The sequence below is a fragment of the Syngnathus scovelli genome, chromosome 13, assembly GCF_024217435.2.
Source record: "Syngnathus scovelli strain Florida chromosome 13, RoL_Ssco_1.2, whole genome shotgun sequence".
Classification (NCBI taxonomy): Eukaryota; Metazoa; Chordata; class Actinopteri; order Syngnathiformes; family Syngnathidae; genus Syngnathus; species Syngnathus scovelli.
This window is the reverse complement of record NC_090859.1, coordinates 8,945,202-8,970,373: the sequence shown is the minus strand read 5'-3', so window position 1 is coordinate 8,970,373 and position 25,172 is coordinate 8,945,202. Positions and strand designations below refer to the sequence as shown.

The window sequence follows — 25,172 nt, the reverse complement described above, 5'->3', positions numbered from 1 at the left end:
ACAAAAGCTGCTCAAACTGCACTTTGGCTAATTGTATAGTCACCTATTCTTCTATAAATAATCAGTCTGAAGTACATCTAAAAATTATGAGGAAATCAAATGAAACAAATTATGATCTGCATATTGTGAGAATTTGCCAATTATTGCCCACGAGCCGTCGGTTGAGCACCCCTACTTAAAGTGCAACACTTGAGTTTGAATGTAGCGCTCACACAAATAAATCACGTTTTCTCCAAAAAGTGCATAAAATATCGGCGTGACGTCATCAATAAACAAAAGATTTGTAAAGTGTTGACAACGTGAGAACAACTTTAACATTAAACCTGTTTTTAGAACCCATGTTTTCTTTAAAAAAAAAAACACACGGGGCTTTGAACGTGTTTTCAAAGCGATCAACACTTGAGTGAAGTTATAATGTATAATGAGTGATTATTATTTACGAATTATTAGCTATATTAGCTTGAAATGACCGGAAGCTTACCTGCTCGGACTTTGTATTTTTGCCTGGCAACAAGAAATCAACCTCGCCAAAACCTTAAAAACTAGAGCAGAAAACAAAAGTCGAGTGTTCGAATCTCTCTGCTGGTCCTGGAGCACTGCTATATCCGTTTTGTGTCTTGATGACTTATCCCCCCCCAATGCGACAGGTTCTTAAGGCGGTGGGTTGCTTGTTCTTGTGGTTGCAGAGGTGCGTGCACGTTGCTGCTATTTGCTTGAATGACTGTGAATGAATGTGAGTGTGCTGTGCAGAGGTGCAGCACGAATCCTCTGCAGCAGCTTGGAGGGAAGGACGAAAGGAGGGAGGGGAAGGGAGGTGGGAGGAGCCCACAGCAGCCATGCTGTCTGACCACTGGTGGCTTTTTTATTACCTCCACCAAGGAGGAAATTATGTATATCGTTTTTGTAGCACAGATTGAATGGATTCTGTGTGGTGAGTGAATGGGTATGGTTGCAACCCAGTGAGTTGCTTCAATATAGAGAGAGGATCTGGTAATAATCATGATTAAGAACAAAATTTGGATTTAGATCATACATGCTGCGGGGGGGGGAGATCCAAACAAAATTGGATTGAATTTGCCGTGTGTCCTAATAGCTACCATGTGGATGCTTTTAATGACTGCATCAATAATACCACACATGATGAGCAGTAAAAAAACAAAAAACAAAAAAAAACCTTTTGATGTAGATGGAGGTGCACCAAAGGTTTTTTTTCAAGCCGCTTCCCGCCCCCCCTTAGACCCCCCTTGGACTGTTATGCTTTGAATACCCTGAGCCTGGTTGGACTCCTGCATAGTCTACCAAAGTACCTGCTCTTGAAAATAAGCGCACAGTCTTTGCTGCTGCCGGATAGCATGCAGTCTATCAATAAATCACATGTAGCCGCTCATTTTTTTACAACACTTACTTGAATGAAGCGAACATGGTCGGCTGGAGGCGAGCCAGGATCATGAAATATCTCTGTGATGTGTGAGGGTTTTTCCCCGTCACCTTTTCCCAGCCTGCAGCTCTGCATTACAATCGGATAAACACACAGCAATAAGTCATTGGAATGGTTTGCGTGGAAAGACACATTTTGATGCTTTTTTTCTTTCTTGCTGCACTTGTCCCTTTTTCACAGAATGAATTATTCAGAAGACATTCATCTCAAATTCAATCCGGCGAGGAGTAGGTAGAAGGTTTTAATGCAAGCAGCGACTAATTGACTTGTAACGATGGCAGCCATTATAGAGATCGCAGACACTTGGCCTATCTCCACTACGGAGGACAACCCCAGAGAATTCCCATTGGAGCGACTTAATCAAAGCGATTAGAATTTTATTAATAGCTTGCTACTGGCAGTTTGACTCCCGTGTGTACGTCCTCAATTGTATGTGTGTGTTCACCTCGGAAAATAAGAGTACAGAAAAATGCTGCGTCCTCCATCTCGGTAATCCTTTTGTCTGAGCCGTTGCAACCTTGAATGTCTCGCTTCTCCCTGGAAGCCCTCATCTGGAGGATACAAAAGCGCTATATCCTTGCCCTTTCATTATATTTTTATTTATTTTTCAACTTCACTTGGTTGTTACTCCAATCTTAACATATAGAAGTGCAGCTTCATCGAGCCTGGTCACACGGCGTGGTGACCTCTCACCCAACGACTAAGCGAGGAAGGTCACAACATTTTCTCGGGGGTTAATTAACAAAGCAGGTATTGTGCTTCTTTTTCAGTCCACTTCACCGTGTCACTTGGCATCAAGCACAGAAGGACCCATAAAAAAAAAACAAAAAAAACTAAAGCATTCTGACCTGACACCAAAAGGTATTTGTTTGTTTGGCCTGCATGTGAACGCTCAGCACTTGCTTGAACTCTGACTTGTGACACGATCATGGACACACTTGTGTTTTCTGTATTTACTGCTACAAAGACCCTAAGGACAGGTTTACAAAGCATGTGAAGGTGACCCTCCTCTGCCCCCCTCCCCACGTAACCGTAGCCTTCTGAGAGCCAGACAGCAGCTCGACCCACCTTAAAGCCACCTTCACAATCCTTCCCTGTCGTTCTGGGGTTGCCATGGGCACACCTCACATGCACAAACAAAACGCCCACAAACCCACCCAATTATTTTTCTTTATCGCCCACCCGGTGTCAAATGACGATATATCTCTCAGCCTCCATTGTCGCATTCCCGTAGCTGCCCGGACAAGCTTGGATTCTGAAAGACATACCAAAGAATACATTTCAACATTATGAGGGACACCATTGTTTCCATGTACTTAATAACACAATAATAACAATTTTCTCAAGAGTTTTTGGCTGCTTGGCTTTTCCTTTACGCACAGATTATGTTGGACTCATTTGACACTTCAATATACTATGCAGGAAACTCAGAAAAAAAATTGGTCCTTACCTGAGCCCTGAGCACATTTTTGCTTAGTTACAGCAAAAACAAAATGGCCGCCCTCTAAGATGGATAAAACCTAGCACAAATTATTGCATCTCAAATTTTTACGTTCCCGCTCAAGTATTGGTTGTGTGTAAACTGTGAAGCTTTAGCAGCTGCCCAATTCGTGATTGGCTGCATGATTTTGGCAGCCCCCAATCACCCTGGTTGATCCCACCAGCCACTTGCTGCCATGCCAAACTACTTGACATACACAAATACAAACATGAGCGTTCTCACTTGAACACACACACTCACACACACTCACACACTGGGGGCCATCTGCCAGCTGCATTAGCAGTCTACAGATGTCCAGGTCAGAACAGGTCTCAGATATCATAGCCAGGGGGAGTGTGTAAGTGAGTGTCTTGTTTATATTTAACACATAAACTACAGAACTTTAACACATAATAAATAATGATTAAATGGTTGAGATTTACTCATCAAGCTACAAGGATTTACTGTTTGCTGACAAAAATGTATAAAAAGACTATATAGAATTTAATTATTATATTATTTCATATATCATAATGTGTGTTTTGTGTATGACAGTTATTTAACGACCACTGTCACATGTGCTGTTTTCAAAAGCAGAACTTGAGTGTGTTGACCTTTTTTAGCTTTCACTTCCACTATTGCACGGCTTCAAAGACTCTAATAGTCTCTTTGGCAGATAATAACAGCTCACTGGCGCAAGTTAACTAGCGTTGTGTGTAGCGTGTGGTCCACGTGTCAAGGGCATTTTTCGGTGATGAAAGCAAGCGATCGACGTGTGAAGCCAAAATGAACAATAAAGCGTTAATTAGACCTAAGCCGACAAGTTGTCAAATTACGAAGGAGGGAGAGGGTATCATAGGATGCCAGACAAAGCCCCCCTCACATGTGCTGCCTGAGGCGGTAGAGAACATATGAGGATGAGCAGCGTGTGAATCACACTTGTTTCCCAGACGTGATTCACCCCCCCTCCAATATCATACTTGTTTTTAACTCCTCCACAGCCCTCGAATGACCTCAGGTCAAGTCACGCTAAAGTGAACGTCATAAACAAATACATTAATGTGCATGGTGGCACTGGCTCATGCAGTGTTTTTATTTAAAGTTTGTCTTTGGTTGTTATGACAATAATATATTGGCACCTGAAAGTATTAGAAATATGGTTTTAAATGGTTTTGGTGTGTTTTTATGTTTTGGTTGCTTACTTTGCTAACATTTAAAAATAGGTGTGAAGGACTGTTTATACAGCATAGTTTTAAGTTGCTATGGATGTTTGTTATAATAACTGAAGACACAAATACTTTAAAAACCAGTATGAACATTTGCCGTGTCGTCTGCATGTCTGCAAGTCGACCGCACAAATTTGAAATTCCACACTGGGTCGTCAAAGTCGTGCGCTGACGGGTGAGTTAACCAAAGCGGTGAGGACACCGAGGTCGAAAAGTGTCTGGTGATCCAAAACGATGAAATATGTAAGAAGAAAAGTCGGGTGCACGACGTGTTGTGTTGGTTTCGCATTTGGATCTCTGAAACGGCATCAAAGCCAAGTTGCCGGCGCATACTCGAGCAGACTCTTAATGAGGCTTTTTTTGTCTTTCCCAGGCAGCGTTGTGCCCAGACTTGCTCTACATGCACCTCATCTGCATTCAAGTCAGCCTCATCACGTATTCATACATCGCCGCTGCTTTAATGACCCTCGCTATTGGCATCATTGCAATCATCCACATCATGCACGCCCTGCTGGAAATAGCAGCTACATGTATTCCTTTCACAGATATATTTCATAATATGACTTTAATGAAGTGGACGCTCTATTGAGTGTCTGCTTTATGGTTATAATTACTTTTTAATAGCGTCAAATCGAGGCTGTTTGTCGTTAAGCTTCGGGAGTACTGCTGGGTTTTGTTGCACAACTTTTCTGACTGTAGCTCATTTCGAGTCATTTTATTTTATTTTCGCTTACGGAAGGACGTAAGTTATTGCTAAACCTCAGACATATGGATGTCACGCACTTGATGATATGACATCGCGTGACTTCATCTTTCCCGGCTGTGCTTATGTCATGTTTAGTTTTCCCTTATTTATGCAATGATCATTTAGTATTTGTCAGACTGCTGGAAGTTCATTTACATCATAATATGACACATTGTGGCTCATTTAAAGTCCTTTTTTACAAATTGAGATAAAATGTATTGGTTTAAATCATTTATTTGTTTAAATTATTTATTGATAAGTAAAGTTTACTTTGAAGACTGAAACTGAGCCATTAGACGTTAAAATCATTTATAATGTAATAGGGACACATCTGGCACTTAGAGCCTTTAAGACACTGACAGTCAAACACACAGTCACACGGACACGCAAAACCGCAAGTTTTTTTTTTTTTTTCAATATTATGCAGGAGGAGGAGGAGGCGTAAGGAGAGAAGCACTGTTCACTATAATCAGTCAGATGAGTGAGACTTTGCCTCATGGGATTTGGGGAGAAACGTTAACTCACCTCACTTGTCCGTCTGCCCAGAAGATTACATTACCGGACAAATGAATTTATTATCAGGCACAAAATGGAGGCCAGCTGTTATGGTGCCTTATTAAAATAGCGGGATGAACAATTGTGTATGTTGCTGAAAGAGATGGAGTGATGAAATTGAAGTAGTTTGACATGTGATGCGACTAATCAACAACCACTAATGATGACAATCAATCAAGTGTTTGTACAGCATGAATAGTTCGTGTACATTGCAAAGTGTCTCAGTTTGATCAGTCCGGTATGTGGGATATTAGTGATATTAGAAATTCTACTCGCCAAAGGTTGTGAAATTTGTATATTGTACAACGCAGATTGCGTTTATTTACGTGAGTGCTGTTAACGGTCGTGGCTAATCGATTTAGCCTACATGCGAGCACTCAACATCATTGCTAGCGTAAAAAAACAATATTCAATATTTAAAAAGGTGTTCAGGAAAGCCACCTGCATTTCTACATTTAGTGTCAACAAAGATATCTAAGAGGTTTAAAAAAAAAAAATCTGAACCAGAGCGGAACAGTTGCTAGTGTAAATATTGGGCAAAATCTTAACAATATAGAAAGTCAGTCGGTGGTCTGGAAAAACTCTTCATCTGTGCTTTTCCGCTTGACTAAAAAGTTTGTTGTTCTAAGTAAACACCTGTTTGGGTAGGGTGGGGGTAGTGGAGGGGTTTTAACCAGAAATTCCGGTCTGGTTCTTACTTAGTGTAGCTTGTCATGTGTTGACAAAAAAGCCACAGGTGCAGCTTATTTTCTTGCTTTGGTACTCTGGCAGAAAAATGGTCAGTTTGGGGTTTCATTCATTTAAATGTTTGCCTACACTGAAACCTTTGTTCTCACGTTTAAAAAGAGAAGGGGTGGGCTCGGGGTGGGGGTCCCGCTTCGAGAATTAGCAGCCCCAGTCAACCATGACTGTATGCATTCTTAATTACTGGAATTGCTGACATACTCCATAGGGGAAATGTAACGGTTTTTGGCAGGGATAGGTTAATGTGCTATATGAATTGTATGAGAATGTGGGGGTGCGTTTTCTGAGCTTTTCTCTTACTCAAGGGGGAGTTTCAAGGGCAGTATTCATGAGCCTTTCTTATGGATGCGGCTCATGGACCTGTTTTATATGCCTCGGACACTGGCCTTTCACATGGTTATGGCCCACTGGCCCTGTTTATGTGACTTTTTTTTCCAATGGTCCTCTCTCTTGACACGGCTCAAGATAGCATTGTAAAACGATCTATTTTATAAAGTCTAAAACGCTTTTTGGGTGTATGTGAAAAACCTTTCCCTATGTGTGGTAATTAAATGTTAGCTTTTGTGTCTGGATTTGCATATAAAGGACTTTCATGGATCTTTAAGGTGGGAAATTGCACACCGATAAAAAAAAAAAAGTCTCACACACACACACACACACACACACACGCACACACACACACACACACACACACACACACACGCACACAATAACTGATGGAGGAATGCGCTTGGAAGTAAAAACAATATGATGAAACATCCCATCTTCCAGGTTACAACCTTTTTTTTCTCTCCTTAGACCAAAGAAGAAGGAGAGAAAAATGTCGGTAATGGCCCATCTCCCCCATAAATGACGCATAAATCACAGAAGGAGGGAAATGAACGTATGTCTTGCCATGTGTTTTCATGACCCTTAACACACCTTTTCATTGGTGGCGTGTCTGCAAAATGTGCAATGATATCACCTTCTCTGGCATGTGTGCATTGTGTAATCACGCATGTCTTGCAGTGGTATTGCTTTTGGATTCGTAATTTACTTTTAGCACTGACGTTGGATTAAGGTATCGTGTACCTAACCACGTGCTACACGAGTGATGTGCACGCATAGGTGGAAAAAAAAAAAAAACTTAATTGCGCAATCTTGCGGGCTTTGTGTCTCCCTGGTGTTGAATTATGCAGTTTCACACTACAGATGGGAGCATGATCATCAAACAACGGCTGGTGTGCATGTAAGCATCTGTTTTTGTTTGCATGCTTGCAAGCACACGTCTGCACTTTCTTCTTGTGTGTGGGAGTGTGTGTGTATTTGCGCGATAAAATTGTTGTAAGAAGTCATTTCAATGGGACCCATTGTTTAGAACAGAAGAAAGAAGTTGATGAAAATCTCCTGTAATAATGCCAATTGGTTGACAGTAAGTATGAAATCATTTATTCCTACAAAAGCATACAACATTAAAATGGAATTCTAAATGACATAAAATATACAAATAATGAAATGTCAAATATTGGTATGCAGTTTAATAGTAATAGTCTAATAAATAAAGTAAAAGAAAATCAAGTGACTCGGTGAGAATTAAAAACAAATCTAAATATAAATATTTGGAATCATAAGTAATAAATCCCATGAATTGATCATAAATACTGAATAAAAATATATGTAAAGATTTACAGTTGTATGAAAACACCATTATAAAATATGTGGCTTACTATAAATAAACGTTTCAGCGCATAGTCTAATAAATAATTTATAAGAATGAATAATACAAGACAAGTTAATGCATATTAAGAGTAAAGAGAAAAAAATCTAATGCTTAAAGTGTCAAGACATGTTATTTCCCATGGGTTGAGAGTAAATATTAAATCTTTAACTATTAATGATCCATATATAATATAAATTGACATTAAAGATTAAAGTGATGAAAAAGCAAATACCTGTCCTCATAATTCTCATAGGATGAGGATTAGTTAAAATACAAGATAATAAATGGACAAACGGATTTAAACACAATATAAATGTCAATAACAACAGATTTGGAAATCCTGAATTTAAGTAAGATGACTATCAATATAGTGCAATAGAACGAACGCGTGAATATGTAAAGCATAAAATACAATATCTATACAATTATAGAAACTGACATATAGAAAAATTACTACAAGCCCCAAATGCTGTATCTAATTAATCAACATATGGGTCAAGACTGAATAAATTATAGCACAAATCCTGTAACTAACTAAACTACTGTACAGCATAATGTTCCTTCGGAATGGTGACATAATGGAGCTGTTGTCTGTCCACATCAGACATGCTCACTTCTCACATTTTTCCTCTTCTTTGTCTCATTAAAAGGATGGGGGGGATCCTTTTTGTAGAATCTACCCCCCTTCCCATCTCTTCATCTGTGCTTCCTCTGCACCTTTCACGCTTAGATTTTCTCCATTTCCGATGACAAATGCTCACTCTGCGACGCTAACAGCGCAATTTCCCTCAAATATGAGCAAAGCACAGAAATCTCCGGAGAGTGATGTCGTCTCCCATCATGTACTGGGCACATGCGCCAAGAGTGATTCACAATAACTTGCTTTCTGTTGTATTGTATTAATAGTGGTGGTATAATATATGCACTGTTAATCTCTTCCCATACGTTCAGGCGCAGTTTGTCAGTGCCACAAAAGCCTTTTGTGCACTTCCAGTAAGACCCAACAAGCTTTGCAGTTCAGAGTGGGAGAGCAGGGTGGGCAGTGGATGAGTAAAAACGTGGGGACATTTGTGTGAGAGAGGGAAAAAAAAGCGGGCAAAGAATGACCAGCTGATTAGTCATGAGCAACAAGTGAAGTTTCTTGACCCAAAAATGGCTAAATTACCAAATAAACTGCTGATTCCCAACCAGCACACATGACTCTTTTTCCTCATCTTCACTGCCAAAAACATAAACACATGCTAACCTTTCATCTGATTTTCCTGCAGGAAGTGCATCTGTCAGCAGGACATCCTTATTCATGCCACATCCGGGTCACATGATCTGTTTTGCCCAATAAGACGTGGAAGTGCTGAGGTCCCTTTTGAAAGTCTTTTGTCACATTTGCAAACATTATTCCTAATCAGTCGCCATATGTGGTCTTCTCTGCTGGTATTTTAGACCACCATCATCATCTGAGGTTTTATCAGCGTACTCTTCCTGCTTTTCAGCTGGTAGAGGAAGTGAACGAGAGCCGCAACTTCACTGCTTCCTGTCTGCCAGATACCAGCAGGTGTAGGTTACTGTGTTTAAAGGTTCGCTTAGATCATGCCCACGGGAATGTACGCCATAAGCGCCTTTTACGCCACTCTAGAACACTCCCTTCATTGTTTTAAAATAGCGGGTGGGCAAATCTACGTCGCGAAGGCCACAAATACCTGGTCAGTCATCAAATGGCCCCAAATGCCACTTTTACTTCATATTGTTTTAAAAAAATGGCTGTCAAAGGACTTGGAATTAAACTGAAATAACTCCTGCTCATTATTTATTTATCTTAAATTAAAAAGGGGAACATTTAAAATAATAAAGATGATTTCATATATTTAGAAAACATTTATGACAAATGAATACATTTTAAATATACAGAAAGTGCCGTTAAATATTACAACAAGTAATAAGTGAATAAAACCATGCACTAAAAAATAATGTTGACTATGCACTTGCTAGCACAAAAATTAGCTTAGCATTCCAGTAGCAGTAACTTACTATGCAATATTTTTAGCTTTGCTCTTCTACTGGTTAGCATTTTGCTAAATAACATCTTTACATATTTTCATCATCATTCAATAAATTATTAAGTCTTTTTAGGATGTTCCATGTCGAGGTACAGTGAAATATTTTAGCATGCTAAGGCAGATACTCCAAAGTGGATCTGTCATTGTGCACTACATTGTGTATGTAAACTATCTATGTAATCAATCTATGTAAGCATGTATTAATGGCTGACATATTAGGACAAGGTACATTTCCTCTCTTGAGTCAGGTTTTTAATATGAAAAGAATTCACACGTGGGGAGCATTCTTCCTCAAAGCCAAGATTCCTAAGGCCCGCCATGACGAGCCCACCTCAACATGACACCACACGCTGGCACCGAAACCTGACTTGAAAGTGTTGCCTTGCCCTCCAGACAGACACGCAAACGCAAGAAGAATGCAGCACCAGCCGTGCCTCCCTTCGAGAGGTAACACCTGGGGAGGTAGAGCGTCAAAGCAGCCATGACAGATCCAGCTGGCTCTAGCATCCGCCCACCGGTCTGCTCACATCAATTTGATTAATAATGTCTGTGTTTTTATTAGCTGCCTTTTGTTGTGTCTAGTTGTGTTGTAAAGTAAACAACAACCAAAACAATAATTGCCATTGAGTTGCTGCTGTAAGTGCAAGTACAGTTCAACTAAAATCCCCACTGAATTTATCTTACTTTGCTATTATGCTAACATCATTATTCTAGTTGTATACTTATCATCTGAATTAAATAAAATGTGCTTGTTGCACAAAAAAAGCTATGCAAAATGCTAAAAAGACTTTAGCCATATTAATCTTCCAGAAAATCGTTATAACGTCTTTATTATCTTTGTTGCCGATACACAAACAAAAAGGAAATATGCTGCAACAAAGAAGCAGAAAACCTTTACATGAATGGGTTTTTATCCATGCAGAGATGAGGAGGAGAAAAAGTGTGTGCACAAGCATACGGAGGAGCAATGAAGGACAAAGCAGATAGAAAAAGAGATAGACTGAGAGGAGGAGGGTTTAGAAATGATTGTGTGATTGTGGTGGAGATGAATGCATGCCTGAGGGGAGACAGAATACTAATTCTGGAGTCTTATCGTTGGCACATGCTTTGGAAAAAAAACAAAAAAAAACACGCAGTATTCCCCTCACAGTGGAATTCCAATGTTTTTATTATAGTGGACCTTGAAGCTAGTCTTTTAGCTGCGGGCAAAATGGACAACAATTAAATACAAACGACGTCTTGCTTTGTCTTTTTCATGGCCATTCTTTAAAATGATTGTCAATCTTTGATGCCAAGTTCTCCCCACTTTAGATTGTGTAGGCAACAAGATCCAACTATGTAGGATACCTGCTTTCAGTTTGGGGAAATTCCCTCGTATAAACCCTGGAATTTGAAAGGGTACTTAACGTTTTGGCAAGTGAGTGTATATTAGCCTGAAATGGATTTTCAAGGCCCTTTTTAGCCGTTGGTTTTTTGACTGAACTGCACTTCCTGGCATTCTTCTACTTCCTTCCTGTAGACAAATACGAAAGGCTCTCTCTTGAGTCACGCCAGTATCACTCTGTTATATGAGAAAGTCTCGACCTTCCATGCGGCGCCGCCATTGTTTTGACACAGGCTGACGTGGACTGAAATGTCAGCGACATTCAGTTGCATGGAGTAAACGACGATGCCCCACCAGATTTTTTATATGTTAACAGAAGGTTTATATTATCAATGCAGAGCAATGATTATATTTATTTGTGTGTATACATAAGAAATATTACATCCATATTTAGTCAATAGCCAATATTAGTCTGATTCGCCATTTTTTTTAATTCTACCTGGCAACAACTGTAATACAGATTTTTTTCATTGCCCTGTGAGGGGATTTGTGATGGAGCCCTATCTACTCTGCCTAGCAACAGATGTGATTTTTATTTTCATTGGCCTACCGGGGCAGCTCACATTGATTGAACCTTCTGAATTCTGCCACAAAGACGACTAATAAAATTAATATTATTCTTTATATTATTTAACATTATTTCATATTTATCCATCCATCCATTTTCTGAAGTGCTTCATCCTCACAAATGTCCCACCAAGGACATTCCATATGTGACTTTAACCTTAAGTGTTTTTATCTTTTCAACGAGCTGTGTTTTTCTTCATGGCTTCATCTGTGAGCAGTCATGCAGCCCCACCCTGGTAACTTGACCCCCCCATCCATCGCTTGGTGGCCCCTGCCCCCTTAGAGTTATGAAGAGTGTCAAGCCTTGAGAGCAAAACCATTCCCTCTGGGACACTCTGGAATAGCTCGTGCGGTGGGAGCTGATTCAGCATTCTGCAGTGTCCCCTTCCTTTCTCCTACCCTCCCCTCCCACCCGCTCCCTTCCTGCAAAGACACTCCTAAACTCTCTTATCGCTACATTTCTTTTCCATCTATCTTGGCAGTGAGTGTTGAAGTTTTTTCATAGCGGTTCATTGCAAGCATTTTAGAGAACAAAGAAGATGTTTGCCAGTGGGACAGCAAGATCAGGAAAACGAAAATTGGTCAAAGGATTTTTATATATTAACCTGCATGTACACCTAATGCAATAAATCCAGATATGAAGTGGATAAGGTGCAACTATAATAAAACACTGGGGCAGTCAATCTGATTGGAAATGGGATCCATTGAATTGGGAAAAGTCAAAATGTTTAGATAAAACAGCATTTTTATATTTCAAAAAACTGAAAAAAATGTTTTGGATAAAATGTTTTTAAAAAAATCCTCGAGTAATAAATTTTTTTGGACAGCAAAAATGATGCCATTATCATACTTGTTTTACTCGGATCATGTGACAGAAGGGCCAAAAAATAAGAGAGATTTTTTTGGGTGTGTGGTTTCAAACTGGACAAAAAGATTCCAGCAGGAAGTAACAAGAAGGAAGTATACAATCAAGGAGTCTCGGCCAACATCATATTGATTAATGAATTGATTAGGTCAAGGAGAACTTTAAAAGTGATGCTGCCGCAGGCCTGAATAGACTGTCAATTGTCTTTTATCAGGCCTCTCGTCTGGGAACAAGAGTCTAAACGATAAAATCTATTTTGAACACCCTCCCACATCCGGCCCCCCCAACTTTCTCCTTGCTTGAACTACGACGTCAGCTCTATGGATAGCCAGATGAAGCCCCTATCTGTTGCTGCCCTCTTTTCCATACCTCCTATGTACGTAGCATCCGTGTTTAGCGATGGCGTGAAGGGTTTGTTTACATGACAACGACCTTGTGAAAACAGGGATGATTTGTTTACATGACAACGACTTTCTGAAAACAGGGATGATGTTCCAACGTTTTTTAGGTTCCCTGTATATTTGTTAAGAAGACAACAAGACAACAGGAAAAAAATGCATGCTTGACCCTCCACATTGTCAATAAAGTATACAAAAATGTCCATTCGAACTATAGGCTGAACAATTAATCAAAGTAAACTCGAAACTAAACTTTGTTAGTATATATGAGCTGCTGCTTTGGTTAGCAACAGGTATGTTTTAACTGTTTACCCATAACAGTGCCGCGAGCAAAAACTTGACCGAAAGACCAAAATGACATCACTGAACCATTTTCAGTTGGGAGTGGCTTTATGTAAACAGTGTCTCAACTGAAACCATTGTTAAAAACACTCGTGCACACCCACGTCACCAAAATAACGGCTGGTGTGTGTGTATATGTGAGCGTGTGCCGCTTACTCTCCTCAAAAACATGCCCCGGCATGTCTCCTAGGAATGCCTGTTATGCATTGTGTGGGGAATTTTTGTTTTCCACACACCAATTTATCTACTCAAAATCCCAAAAGGTCATTGCCTCCCGAGTTTATCCGCCACATCAGTGTGGGAAAAGAAGAGAGAGAAAAAAACCTCTGGAATGTCTTCTTAAAGAGACAGCCCAAATACATAAACAAATCTCGTCCTCCACAGGTACTGAAGCACATAATGAGTGTTTTGAATGCACTGGCCCTTGTTTTTCACTGGGAGATAGCAGTGTGTGCGTGTGTCTTTCCTCATCAGTGAGTACACACAGTGAGGGGCGCCAATCACGAGCAATTATACTCAAAGGCGAAGAGAGTCAAGAGCAGCATTCCTCCTCAGCACGACAAGTGCTCAAGTCAACCTTGATTAATACCGACGTCTGTCTGCAGCATGACAACGAAATTTGCCTCCTCTCAAGTGCAAATACATTTGATTATGGCATACAAATGCCTTCTGAATCCCCATTGGCAAAGCTTCTTGGCATCTTCTAGAGGTTTTTTTTTTTATCAAGGTCCAATGCCAGATAATTAACACAAAAGAGCAAAAATCTCCAGAAGGATGTTAATTTGAATTGAAACTGCTAAAATAAAAAAGAATACAATAAAATTCAATATAGTAGTTATTAAATAAATTAAATATTAATTTAATTAAGTTATTTTAAAAAAATACATGCAATGCAAATGTAATTATAACATTTTATTTAAACATGATTTTTTGTACATCAGGGGTTTTCAACTGGTTTTGTTCAAGGGACCACCAACATAACCAAGAAGCAACTCGGGGCCCTCTCGTGGAAACAAATTGCATATCTTTTAAACTTAGATTAAGATATACAGCCTGAATGATTATCTGTTAACTGCAGTGACGTTTAAGAGCCTTAGGGTGTCAGTAACTAGTAACGCAACATCTCCCCGTCATCAGTTTTATTTGAATGATTTGCCAAGAATGAGGAGTTGCGGTGGAGATGCAAACCACCTGGGCCAAGGGAACTTGTTCAACAGTAATTCAGTTTCATCTTTATTTCAAAAGCATTGTATAATTAAAGGTACATTTGTTTGGAACAATATAACAATGAAAACAAAAACAGTTCATGATAGTTGAATTTAATAACGGATTGCAACATTTTTCAAAAGCTTTTTTTGTTTTGATAATGACTAAAATGCCTTTATCAGTTCTTACGTAAATAGCTTATCATTGCACTACCAAAAAACAGTGCTTTAAGGCATTTTCACATTTTCTTTTGTATGACTTAGTAGTCATGTGGCGCACCTTTACTGGCGCCTTGCGTTAAAATGAACAAGAAATTGATGCAATTATTTTATTCCGTGCCTTTTGTTGAATGTGTTGCATCAATTATACCTAGCAACAAAAAATTCCTTACACCTGTGTTTTTGTATGTACGTATTATGTTGCGTAAATTGGATTGAAAAGGTGATTATATGAATGCGAGAGTTGTCTTATGCAGCTTACCTAAGCGGTTGGTGCCCCACCTGTTTTCCATCATTACAAAGTCAAGAATCCTCCCTTCTTGTCATCATTCAGTGCAAATAAATGCTTAATGCTGCCAGCATGATATCAAACTGTGGAAAGAGAGCATGTTGTTAGGTTATAATTTGGTTATGGACGTAACCGGGGCCCAAAATAATATGGATATAACACGATAATGACGTGCCTCAAAGTGTGCGGTGGGACAGAATGCGCTTGAAGATGCTTGTGTGTAGTCCGTGTGTGTGTGTAATTCATGTGTGTGTGTGTGCGCGTGTGTGTGTGGCCCTAGGGGTGCCAGTTTATTCCGGCCAGACCCAGAAGCGGCCCATGTCCCACATACAGTATATGTTGTGTGCCTGAGGCCGAAAACAACAATCTGAGTCGCTGACTCACTGCACTGACCTTCCATGTGCATTTCACTTGGCACGCCATTCCAAGATGTGTCTATACTAAAATACAAGCCTCATATATACATCAATGGACCACAGAACAGATTTCTCGATTGACTTGTTCATGTATCAGAGGTCACCAATGTGGTGCACACAAGCACCAGGTAGCCCCCAAGGACCACAAAAGCTGCCAGTGGGCCTGTTCCTATAATAGCTTGGCATTGTGGTTTTCTAGGACTTTAAAGTATGTGATCATTTAGAAATGTAAACACTGGCAGAGATTTATAGAAATAGGACTGCATATTGATATTTATCAGTTTCATAATTATTGTGAGGAATCAATGACATATTCAGCGTCTTTACATAAAGTAACTGAAAAGATCATTGATTAAAATGCATACCAATAACATAAAATAAGTTAATATTATTTGTAATGTTTAAATAATTATTACACAAGCAGTAGCGCTCTAACATATGAAGCATTGGATGTTTGCTGCTCTCTAGCGGCTAATTGGGCACAGTACAGCTTTCTTCAGAAATGCTTACCTGACAGAATATTTTTTAAACGCTACAGCTGACAGAATATTTTTTAAACACTATCTTAGAGTTGAGTAATAAGATGTAAATGTATCACGCATATTACTTTCAGTGTATACTCTATAATTTTGGCACATTTTATTGTAAATATACCACAGTTTAGAAACGTTAAAGATAATCTGAATTTAATCAATCCCCAATGTCTGCGCTCTTCTGCCTCGATGATATTTGTGTTATTTACTTTTATTTTGTGTTTTAAAACTCAAAAGTTTTAATTTACTAGTATTTCTGTAACCAGTACGTGTCATCATAACACTGACTGGACTATACATGGATGGAAGAACAGAACAGAATTATATATATATATTGTTTGTTTGTTTGGTTTTTTTTTTTTTTTTTTTGTTAATCCCTGACAACTAAAACAATGTTCTTTTGATGGATAGAAATTACAAAATGTATCAAATCTGCTGACTTTTGCTAAATTGTTCATGTCGGTTTTATGTTTAGAAAAGAGAGATGAAATACTGTTGTTCATTTGTTAAACTATGTCAATCCCGTTAAATCGATTATGGCAATCGTATCAATAGTCATATTATTCCATGTAAACACAAGCATGAAAGGGACTCGTGGCGGAGGTCGAGCCTTTGCCACTTCCTAACACCTGATTGGCTCAACCTGCTCCCTCTGAGCCAATTGCAAGGCAGCTCTTGCTCTCGCTCCTCCTGCAGCATCGCTACTATGGCGGAACACGAAGCAGGAATTCCGTTTTATGTGACTATGACAGCACTGATCAACGGCGCCACCAGGGGATGAACACCGTGGCTTCAGAGCCGACCTGTTGCCCGCTGACAAACGGCGACCTCAGTTGTTCAAACTTACTGCTGCCTTGAGTGTAATTTTGCTCTTTTTTTGTATTCCCGCTTTGGCGGAAGTACATCTGTGTTCAAGCTAAAGCGCTCACTCAGATGTTTCGAGTTGGACTGGTGCCTTGTCTTTTTTTTCTTTCTAAAACATTCTAAGTTATAGAACTTTACGGGTAACTTATGGATTCTTTGGACGAGCTGTCTCATGGACTTGCCAACTTGTCCATGTTTCCCTTCTTTGACACGGCGCACTACATCGTGTCGGTCATGGCTCTGAGGGAGCAGCCAGGTAAGCTCAGGTGTGCTTGGCATCCAACCGCTGGCAATGTCCCAAACTTCTCTTAACAGTCAATCAGTGGAGCAATTTGACTAATTTCCTTCTTGCAAAGCCTGAAACTTAATCGCTGTCAAAACGAACCCGTGTGACCTTTTCTTACTAATTTCCGCCTCCAGACTCAAACACTACAATGCAAATACAAAGATAAGTGTAAATATTGAAAATATTATGCAATGTTAATCCAAGGTCAACTTTAGAGCAGTTTTACATATATTTGCGGTTGTGGTTAATGACGTAATTCCTCACATGTACGAACAAAATTGTGCTAAATCGCATTGAAAGACACGACATAATCACAGATTTGTGACACACCCTCTGGACAATCGTTTTAAAGTAAGCTTCTGATGTAGCAAATATTGAACAAGTTAAGCATTTAAGGAATGGACAACATAATTTTGTGAAAATGTGGCTTACAGCAGACCAAAACTTTGAACTCCTCAAGATGTTTTGAACTTCTCAAGATATTTTGGAGCACAAAAACAAGTCAACTAAAAGTCCCGGAGTAATCAACATACCTAAAGATGGCTTAAATTGCCTACTGTTGCCACAAGATGGATACATTTTCAAATGCTTTGACTTGAGCACAAAAACAGGCACAAGGGTCTAAAAAAAAGTCCTAATATTCAACTTTGTGAATGGCAAACCATAACTAAGTGGATATTGAGGTTCACTGTTCACTGACAAAGAGAAACATAGTTTCCTTTGTTTAAAATGTCACAATAAAACAGATTAAACTGTCATCAAACTGTTATGAAATACTAAGACTAAACAGGTTAAACTGTCATCAAACTGTTATGAAATACTAAGACTAAACATTGATTTGAGAACAAGTTAGTACAGTTATGGACTCAATAATTATTTCAGGTGAACAATAAAAGTAGAGCTACATTTAGCAAGTACAGACATGTTAGGACACTGGCTGATAAAAAAGCAGCAATAAAAAAAAGCATGTAAGGGATAAATGCTTTCATTTGACTAAAGGGCAACAAGAAATTTGCAGACAAAATGAGAATGTGTAACTGTGTCAAAATGCAAGCGTGTGCCTTCTTGTTGACATTATATCACAGTGCTAATGGCGTAAAGAACAGGTGGACTTGAACTGAGTTCATTGTCGTCAAGTTAGCGTGGTCTATTTTGGAACTTGCCTCACAAAGCATCCGAGCGCCTGTAACCTTTTCACCCATTGTTCTTAACACCCCACTATGACCATCTCAGTTTACAAGTGACACCGTTAAGCTGGGGGTTAACAAATGCACCACATGCAAAAATATGCATGTGACGTAGTAGTGTCATAAATATATGCGGTGTAATAAAACAAAGTCAACATTCAAGAAGACTATATTCTGTTCCCAAAAAGGAAAGGAATGCCTTTGGCCATACCTCGCTTCCTCTTTCTCTGCTGTATTCATTCCTCCCTTGTCTTGACTGCACGCACTCCAATTCCTGTGAGGGACTCCTGGGGGTCCTTTCCTCAAATAGTGGCTGTCCCACTAATGCTGTTTCTCAACTGTTAATAAGCCAAGTCACACATTTCATATTAGAAAAATCTCATGGCACACCACCCAAAAAATATTTTCACCAAAAGAATACTAAAATGAAACCTGCCTTGTGTTTTTAGTCTTGAATTATCTTGGCACGGCATCTGTAATCATGTCTAGTTTGTCTCCGCTTCAAAGTCTCGTTCTTACTATTTCTTTTCAACTCAATTTAAAGGGAAACTACTAGTACTACTACTACTACGACTACTACTACTACTTTGGTAACCAAAACTTAACAAGGCTAATCAACAAGGCTAATTTTACCCTAGCTCGCTAGCTGTTAGCCACGCACATATACTACATATTTGCTGTCCATTCCTGACAATAAACAAGTCTTTTTAACATATATTATGTTCATTGTACAGTACATATTGCAGTTCAAAGTATCAATTCATAATTAGCTGACTAGATTTCCGCTTAGTTTTACTTACCAAGTTTGAATACAGGAGGAGGGAAAGTGCACTGACTCTCCAGTAGAAGTGCAGGTGTAAAAGCGGAGCTTAATTAATTTTAATAAAAAGTACATTAAGTAATGATTTCTCAGAAATAGAAACTACTCTGGACAATATTTAAATCTAAAAATGTTAAAATTACTATATGGGACTTAAAATCAGCTCTCAATATTGAAGAGATAATTTTACTTAGGAATTATTAAAATTCTGATGTATGATATCTCCTCAACATCTTGATATTACTTTCACCTGTCATGCCATTTCTACGTTCTTCTTTACTAATAATAATTCTTATGTTTTAAACGCCACTTTTATTTGACATCGATTTTACTATATAGGACCACTAAGTGTAAAGGCTTCCCCCAACCACTGTTGAGTAAATAAAGGCCCCTGGCCACTATTAGGCTAGCAAACTCGTTTCTTGCCAAAGTGCTGTCACCAGCGTTTATTTTGCAACGACTGTGTGGACATTGGATTTATTTGAGAGGAAGCAGGCTGGCTGCATGTGAAGGAAAAAGAGCAGTTTAAAAGTCAACGTAGTGATGCATCTCTTCATGCTAGAAGTAAGCAAAGATAAGGTTTGTTATGTCGATTGGAGGGTGTGGCAAAGATCTTGCAAAATCCAGATATCAGCAGTTAAAGAGTTGAAGAACCTGTGTGGAGTTTGCCCTACACCCTCTGTAGAATAAATCTGAGGTTTAGTTAATCCAAGTTTATTGCCGGTTCTCTTGCAGTCTTTAACCTCTGGTTAATCCAGATTACCTGAAGGGCTAGCCAAGTACACCAGCCAGGTCGAGCTATGACCGAATGGTCTAACAGAGATGTCTAGAGCAGGAGTCCTTAACCTTTTGACCTCTCGGTCCATCTTTTCTAGTACAAAGTGACTGTTTAAATATTTACACTGGACTGGTTAAATTTATCCCACTGGTTTGATGCACTTTAACTGATGAAAAAATTGCTGGCGATGTTCAACCTTGTTTATTTTGGATTTTAAAAAAAAACTAAAGAATGCATTCCTTATTTACAGTACATCAGGTATGTCAAATAGACCTATGATAATAATTTGGCATTATCATTCTGAGATAATGATGGAATAAATTATTTCTATTTTATTTGACATTATAGGCTACTTGTGTAATGTTATTCTGTGTTAGCCAGTCACAAGATATGATGTTAAATGGTGTGCAAATAGTTTTAAACTGTAAAAATGAATCCAGTGTTTGAAACAGGAGGCAGCATTGAGTAGTATTTAACTGGAGGCAATTAGCTCCTAATCCTCTTAACCACATTGTACTGTATGCTGCATTTATTTACTTGAGTCTAGTTAATATGTACTGAACTACTTTACCATGCAGGAGCTCTGGAGGTGTCCCGCGTGAGTCCGTTGGCCTGCTGGTTTAGCTCCATGCTGTACTGCTTCGGCGGCGCCGTGCTCTCCGGCATCATGCTGGCTGAACCACCCGTGGCGCCGCTGTCCAACGGCACCAGCGTCCTGCTCGCCTCGCTCCTCTGGTAAACCTAACACAAACAACAATAAGGTCATAAAAAGAGGTTGAGTTTTTAATGGAGTTGCTTCCAACTTTATAATCTGAAGACTGTCTCTCTCTGCTGGTTAAACATGGAATTGCAGTTAAGGTAACGTGAGAACAAAGGCTGATGCCAAGTATGCACTGTAACTGTGATGTTTGGCAATGAATCAGTTAAGAAAAAAAGAGACAAATTACTTTAATACATTGTATTTTAGCATTTTAAAACAGGACTTCAAGATTTTTGTAAATTAAAAATATCCTGGCAGTTTAAAGAAACGTTTTGATACATATAAAGGGATTTTAATAAGATATATGGAAGGACAAATAACTTTACAGTTTAAAAACATCTTCACATACTTATTTGAAAACCCCAGAAATGGATTTAAAATAAATTTTGTTATGGTTTTTCAGATTGAAAAATAAATTCAAAGGCCATTCATATTATTTGTAGGTGGCAGGCCATCCAGAGGGCCAACTATTTGTACACGAACATAATTATTAAAATACATGTCATATATCCATTGAAAAGGTTTCTTTTGTTATTATTTTTGTGTGTGATTTAGAAAAAAGAAAATCTCACAATTTGGATACAGTCTAAGGTAAATCATAATGAACATTGATATATATATATATATATAAAATAACATAAGATATATTTTTTTTAGATTAAGAAGCAACACTGCCCCCGCGTGGTAAAAGGGTGTTACTACCACCATTGCTCACTAGTGTTTCCTTTGGGGGACTCAGGTACCTTGTGTTCTACTGCCCTCTGGACCTGGTGTACAGCTGCACGTCCCTGCCCCCTTTGCGCTTAGTTCTGTCCGTAATGAAAGAAGTAACACGCACGTGGAAGGTGCTGGGTGGCGTCACACAAGCGCGCAACAAGTACAAAGACGGACTGCTGGTCATGATCGCCATCGGCTGGGCCAGAGGTATTCAAGAAACTCAGAGTATACCCATCAATAGTGTTCCAATGTTGTAAAACATTCTTTCGTACGAGGGTTATTGTGCCTGACTTTTGTGTCCAATAGGAGCTGGAGGAGGTCTGATAAGTAATTTTGAGCAGCTCGTCCGCGGCGTGTGGAAACCGGAAACCAACGAGCTCCTCAAAATGTCTTAGTGAGTCCTTTGGAAAACTATCTTTTCAGATTTTGTGTTGCTGGTCCCTAGTTGGATGCACATTTGGCAAAAATTTTGAAATGGCCCAGTTTAGGTAAATTTGACCTTTACAGTAAAGCCTTGCATACATTTTAGTCATCCATATTTTTAAAAACGTTTTATGGATGTGTTAGACAGCAACTTAATTGAGTGTGTGTGTGCTTCTGTGAAAGTCCCACCAAGGTGACCCTGATTGGGGCGGTGCTGTTTGCTCTCCAGCAGACTCACTACCTGCATCTCCACACGCACCATCTGATGCTCATCTACACCACATTCACTGTGGTCAACAAGGTCAGTCACATCCACGGATTTCATGAGCTCAGAATCTCACTCTTTGGTTTTATCGTAGTATTAATCTTACAATACTGTAATTATTTTTGTATTGTAATGAGAACCACCAAATTGGAAATGGAACTTGTGACAGTGTTTGCTTTTTTTGGGAATCCAAAAGAAAAGTTCCAACAAATTTCAGGCTGGACCATTAAGGCCCATGGGCTGTAGGTTGACCTCCCATGCTACTTGGGGACAAAAGTATTGGAACACTAAATCGTGGTTGTGCTCCTTTCAACCTCTTAAATCTTATTCGCCTCGGCTGTTGTAAGCTGGATGTTACCCTCAGGGCAGCGACTTTTGCATCATTTCCATAGCCTTGCATCACTCGATCCTTGTCTGACAAACCCAACAGTGCCTTTCACCTCTGATTCGTCACAATTTTGTACAAAGAGGTGTTTCATCACATTCAATTGCCTTTACATCCTGCTGTTTATTTTTTTATTTTTACTTCATAATAATGCTCTTATCAGTGACGTTTCACTAATGAGAAGCAAAGCGTTTGTCACGTTAATTTATTAAGCCAATTCCACTCAACGGAGGTTTCTCAATTCATATTTTATTCATGACATTTATTCTCTCAAGATAAACTCGGGATGGTTACACATTGTTTTATTGTGTTACATATCATTTTCCAGACGAGGATGATGCTGACGGGCTCAGCGACGTCGCCCTTCGCGCCCATCGAATCGGTCCTCCACAAAACTCTCTTCACCGGCTTCTCCCCGTACGCCGCCCTCACCGCGCCATCGACGAATAACGTCGCCAAGAGCGTGCCGACCAAAAAGCGCCGACAGTCTCCAGCTAACGGGGCGAATGGGGACCTCCGGACCAAAGATAAGTCAAAGAAGAATGCTTGACAAAGCCTTTTTTTGTTGGTGAACATAGTTGCCTTGGTGGAATGTCTTTCTTAAGCTAACTGCAATCAAGCCTGCACCTTATTTTGGAGGTACAGTACTGTGATTTTTTCAGCCCAATGCACACTTGCAGCAAAATGTGTCTTAATTTGAATTATATTTTTTATTTTATTCGGAAATTAAGCTTTATCTGTATCCGGGTTTTGGGATCAATGCTAAGCACCTGAATGGCTTTTTCTGTGTGTAAATACTGTGATGCTTGCTGCAAATGCTAGTTTTCCTACACTGAAAGCAGATATGATCTTTTTTATTGTATCATAACTATATTCTGTATTGTGTTTAATTTGTTTTAAAAAAATCATTGCACTTTTGAAAACAAAGCTTTTTGATGAATAATTTGTAAGCGATTGTGTGAAATTAAATTAAATTTCCGTTGAAACACTTCACTGATTAATTGCTGGTATTGAGATTAAGCGACATTTAAATGTGAACACGTGTACCTTAAACAAACAAACAAACAAAAATCTGGTTTTATTCTAGTCCATCCTAGGAAATCACAACATGCCATCACTGGCGAGCTATTTTTAAAACAGGCCCATGTGCTACTCGTGGTCCTTGAGGCCACCACATTGGTGACCTCTGATATAAATGTCATGCAGATATAATTATGTGTTAACAAAATACATCATCTTTTCACAGCATTAAGTATTAAACAATATAAAATACTAATAGAGCTGTATGTTCAGGTGTGAAAATAAAATCTGTGTATTGTATTGGATCTAGATTGTGCATGGGTAACCTAATATGGTGTCTCGGGAGTGCATATAGGCGGAAAAATTGTATCCTTGAAACATCAGGACCTCATGGAGGGAAGAAAAAGCTGCTGGAGCGCATACAGCATAATACTTGTGAACTCCACTATAGAATATAGCGTTGCATCAGTGTAACATCAGCACCTGGTGCAGTGGGGGATTTCTGCAGTGAATCCAAATGGAAAAAAAAAGAGAGGAAGACAAGCAAAGATGATGAAACTCTAGAAATGATCCACCTGCCGTACATTTCAAACTCTTCATGGGTTTTCGCCATTGACTGACTCGTCAGAGAACACATCAGGGAATTTGTCATTTTTTCCAATGCAATTTCATTGACAGCGCTTTTGTTTTTAATAAAAAGTAAGCTGAACATATACAGTGGTCAATATACGTATATTTTTTGCGCTTCATATTAATTCCTTTTAGGAGACTGGAACGTATTTCCAGTGAAAAACGGAGGTTCCTATTCCATTCACTATGGATGTTGCAGTGCCGTAGATGACCACTTGGTGGCATCAGAATGCATTGATGCCTATTGATGCTTCTTGACGCCTGGGAATTGACAGGCTGGCAAGCAGCTGCAGGCCGAGAGGGTTGGAATGGGGTGTTGTGTGTGTGTGTGTGTGTGTATGGGGGGGGGGGCTTTGTGGAGCTTCATGCTTGTGTAGGTGTGTGCGAGTTTTCTATGCTCGAGGGGACAAATTGATAGATCTCTGGGCTTGCGAGGACGTTTGGACATAAAGAGCAAAACAATGTCCATCCTTCTATTCATTGTGATTGGGAGTGTTCAATCGTTAGAAGCAAATGGCTTCAATACAGAGTGTTTTGAGTGTTTAAAGCATGTGTGTGTGTATATGTGTGTGTGTGTGTGTGTGTGTGTGTGCGTGTGTGCGCATGTGTGTGCGACAAAGGAGGGCTATTGAAGAGGACACAAAGCTGAGGAGCTTTTGTTGTCCAAAGCGACTTGCTTGCACATTTACACCTCCACCTTTATAGTTTCTTCCTTTCTTTTCAGCATTCATACGCCAAATAACATAGTAATATTAATCCATATTTTCAGGGTTTTTATTCTTTACTAATACTGCACTGAGTTCAAGTAATGTACATCCTAGTGAAAGATCAGTTTCATAGACGTTTTGAAAAATTCAGCCGCCAAGTCTAATTTGACT

At 39.3% G+C, this 25,172-nt stretch overlaps 2 protein-coding genes across 3 annotated transcripts in view; one reads left to right on the top strand and one right to left on the bottom strand.

Moving 5' to 3' along the window:
• LOC125979345 (inactive tyrosine-protein kinase PRAG1) overlaps positions 1-18,837 on the bottom strand; it is a 31,391-nt gene extending 12,554 nt beyond the window's left edge. Inside the window, exons 1-4 of one of the 2 annotated variants that reach the window (XM_049737461.2) lie at positions 18,708-18,837; positions 15,184-15,293; positions 2,596-2,693; positions 1,406-1,507 (exon numbers count right to left, since the gene is read on the bottom strand). The gene's annotated coding sequence lies outside the window, so the exon portion shown is untranslated. Of the gene's footprint in view, positions 1-481; positions 770-1,405; positions 1,508-2,595; positions 2,694-15,183; positions 15,294-18,707 lie in introns of those variants that run through there. The other variant, XM_049737460.2, reaches the window with a different exon arrangement.
• On the top strand, positions 16,857-23,633 carry tmem38b (transmembrane protein 38B). The gene is made up of 6 exons (XM_049737462.2): positions 16,857-17,279; positions 20,673-20,829; positions 21,594-21,778; positions 21,878-21,965; positions 22,178-22,295; positions 22,973-23,633. The coding sequence occupies exons 1-6, from the start codon at positions 17,171-17,173 to the stop codon at positions 23,192-23,194; spliced, it is 879 nt and encodes a 292-aa protein (XP_049593419.1). The 5' UTR covers positions 16,857-17,170; the 3' UTR covers positions 23,195-23,633.
• The last annotated feature ends 1,539 nt before the right edge of the window (positions 23,634-25,172 follow it).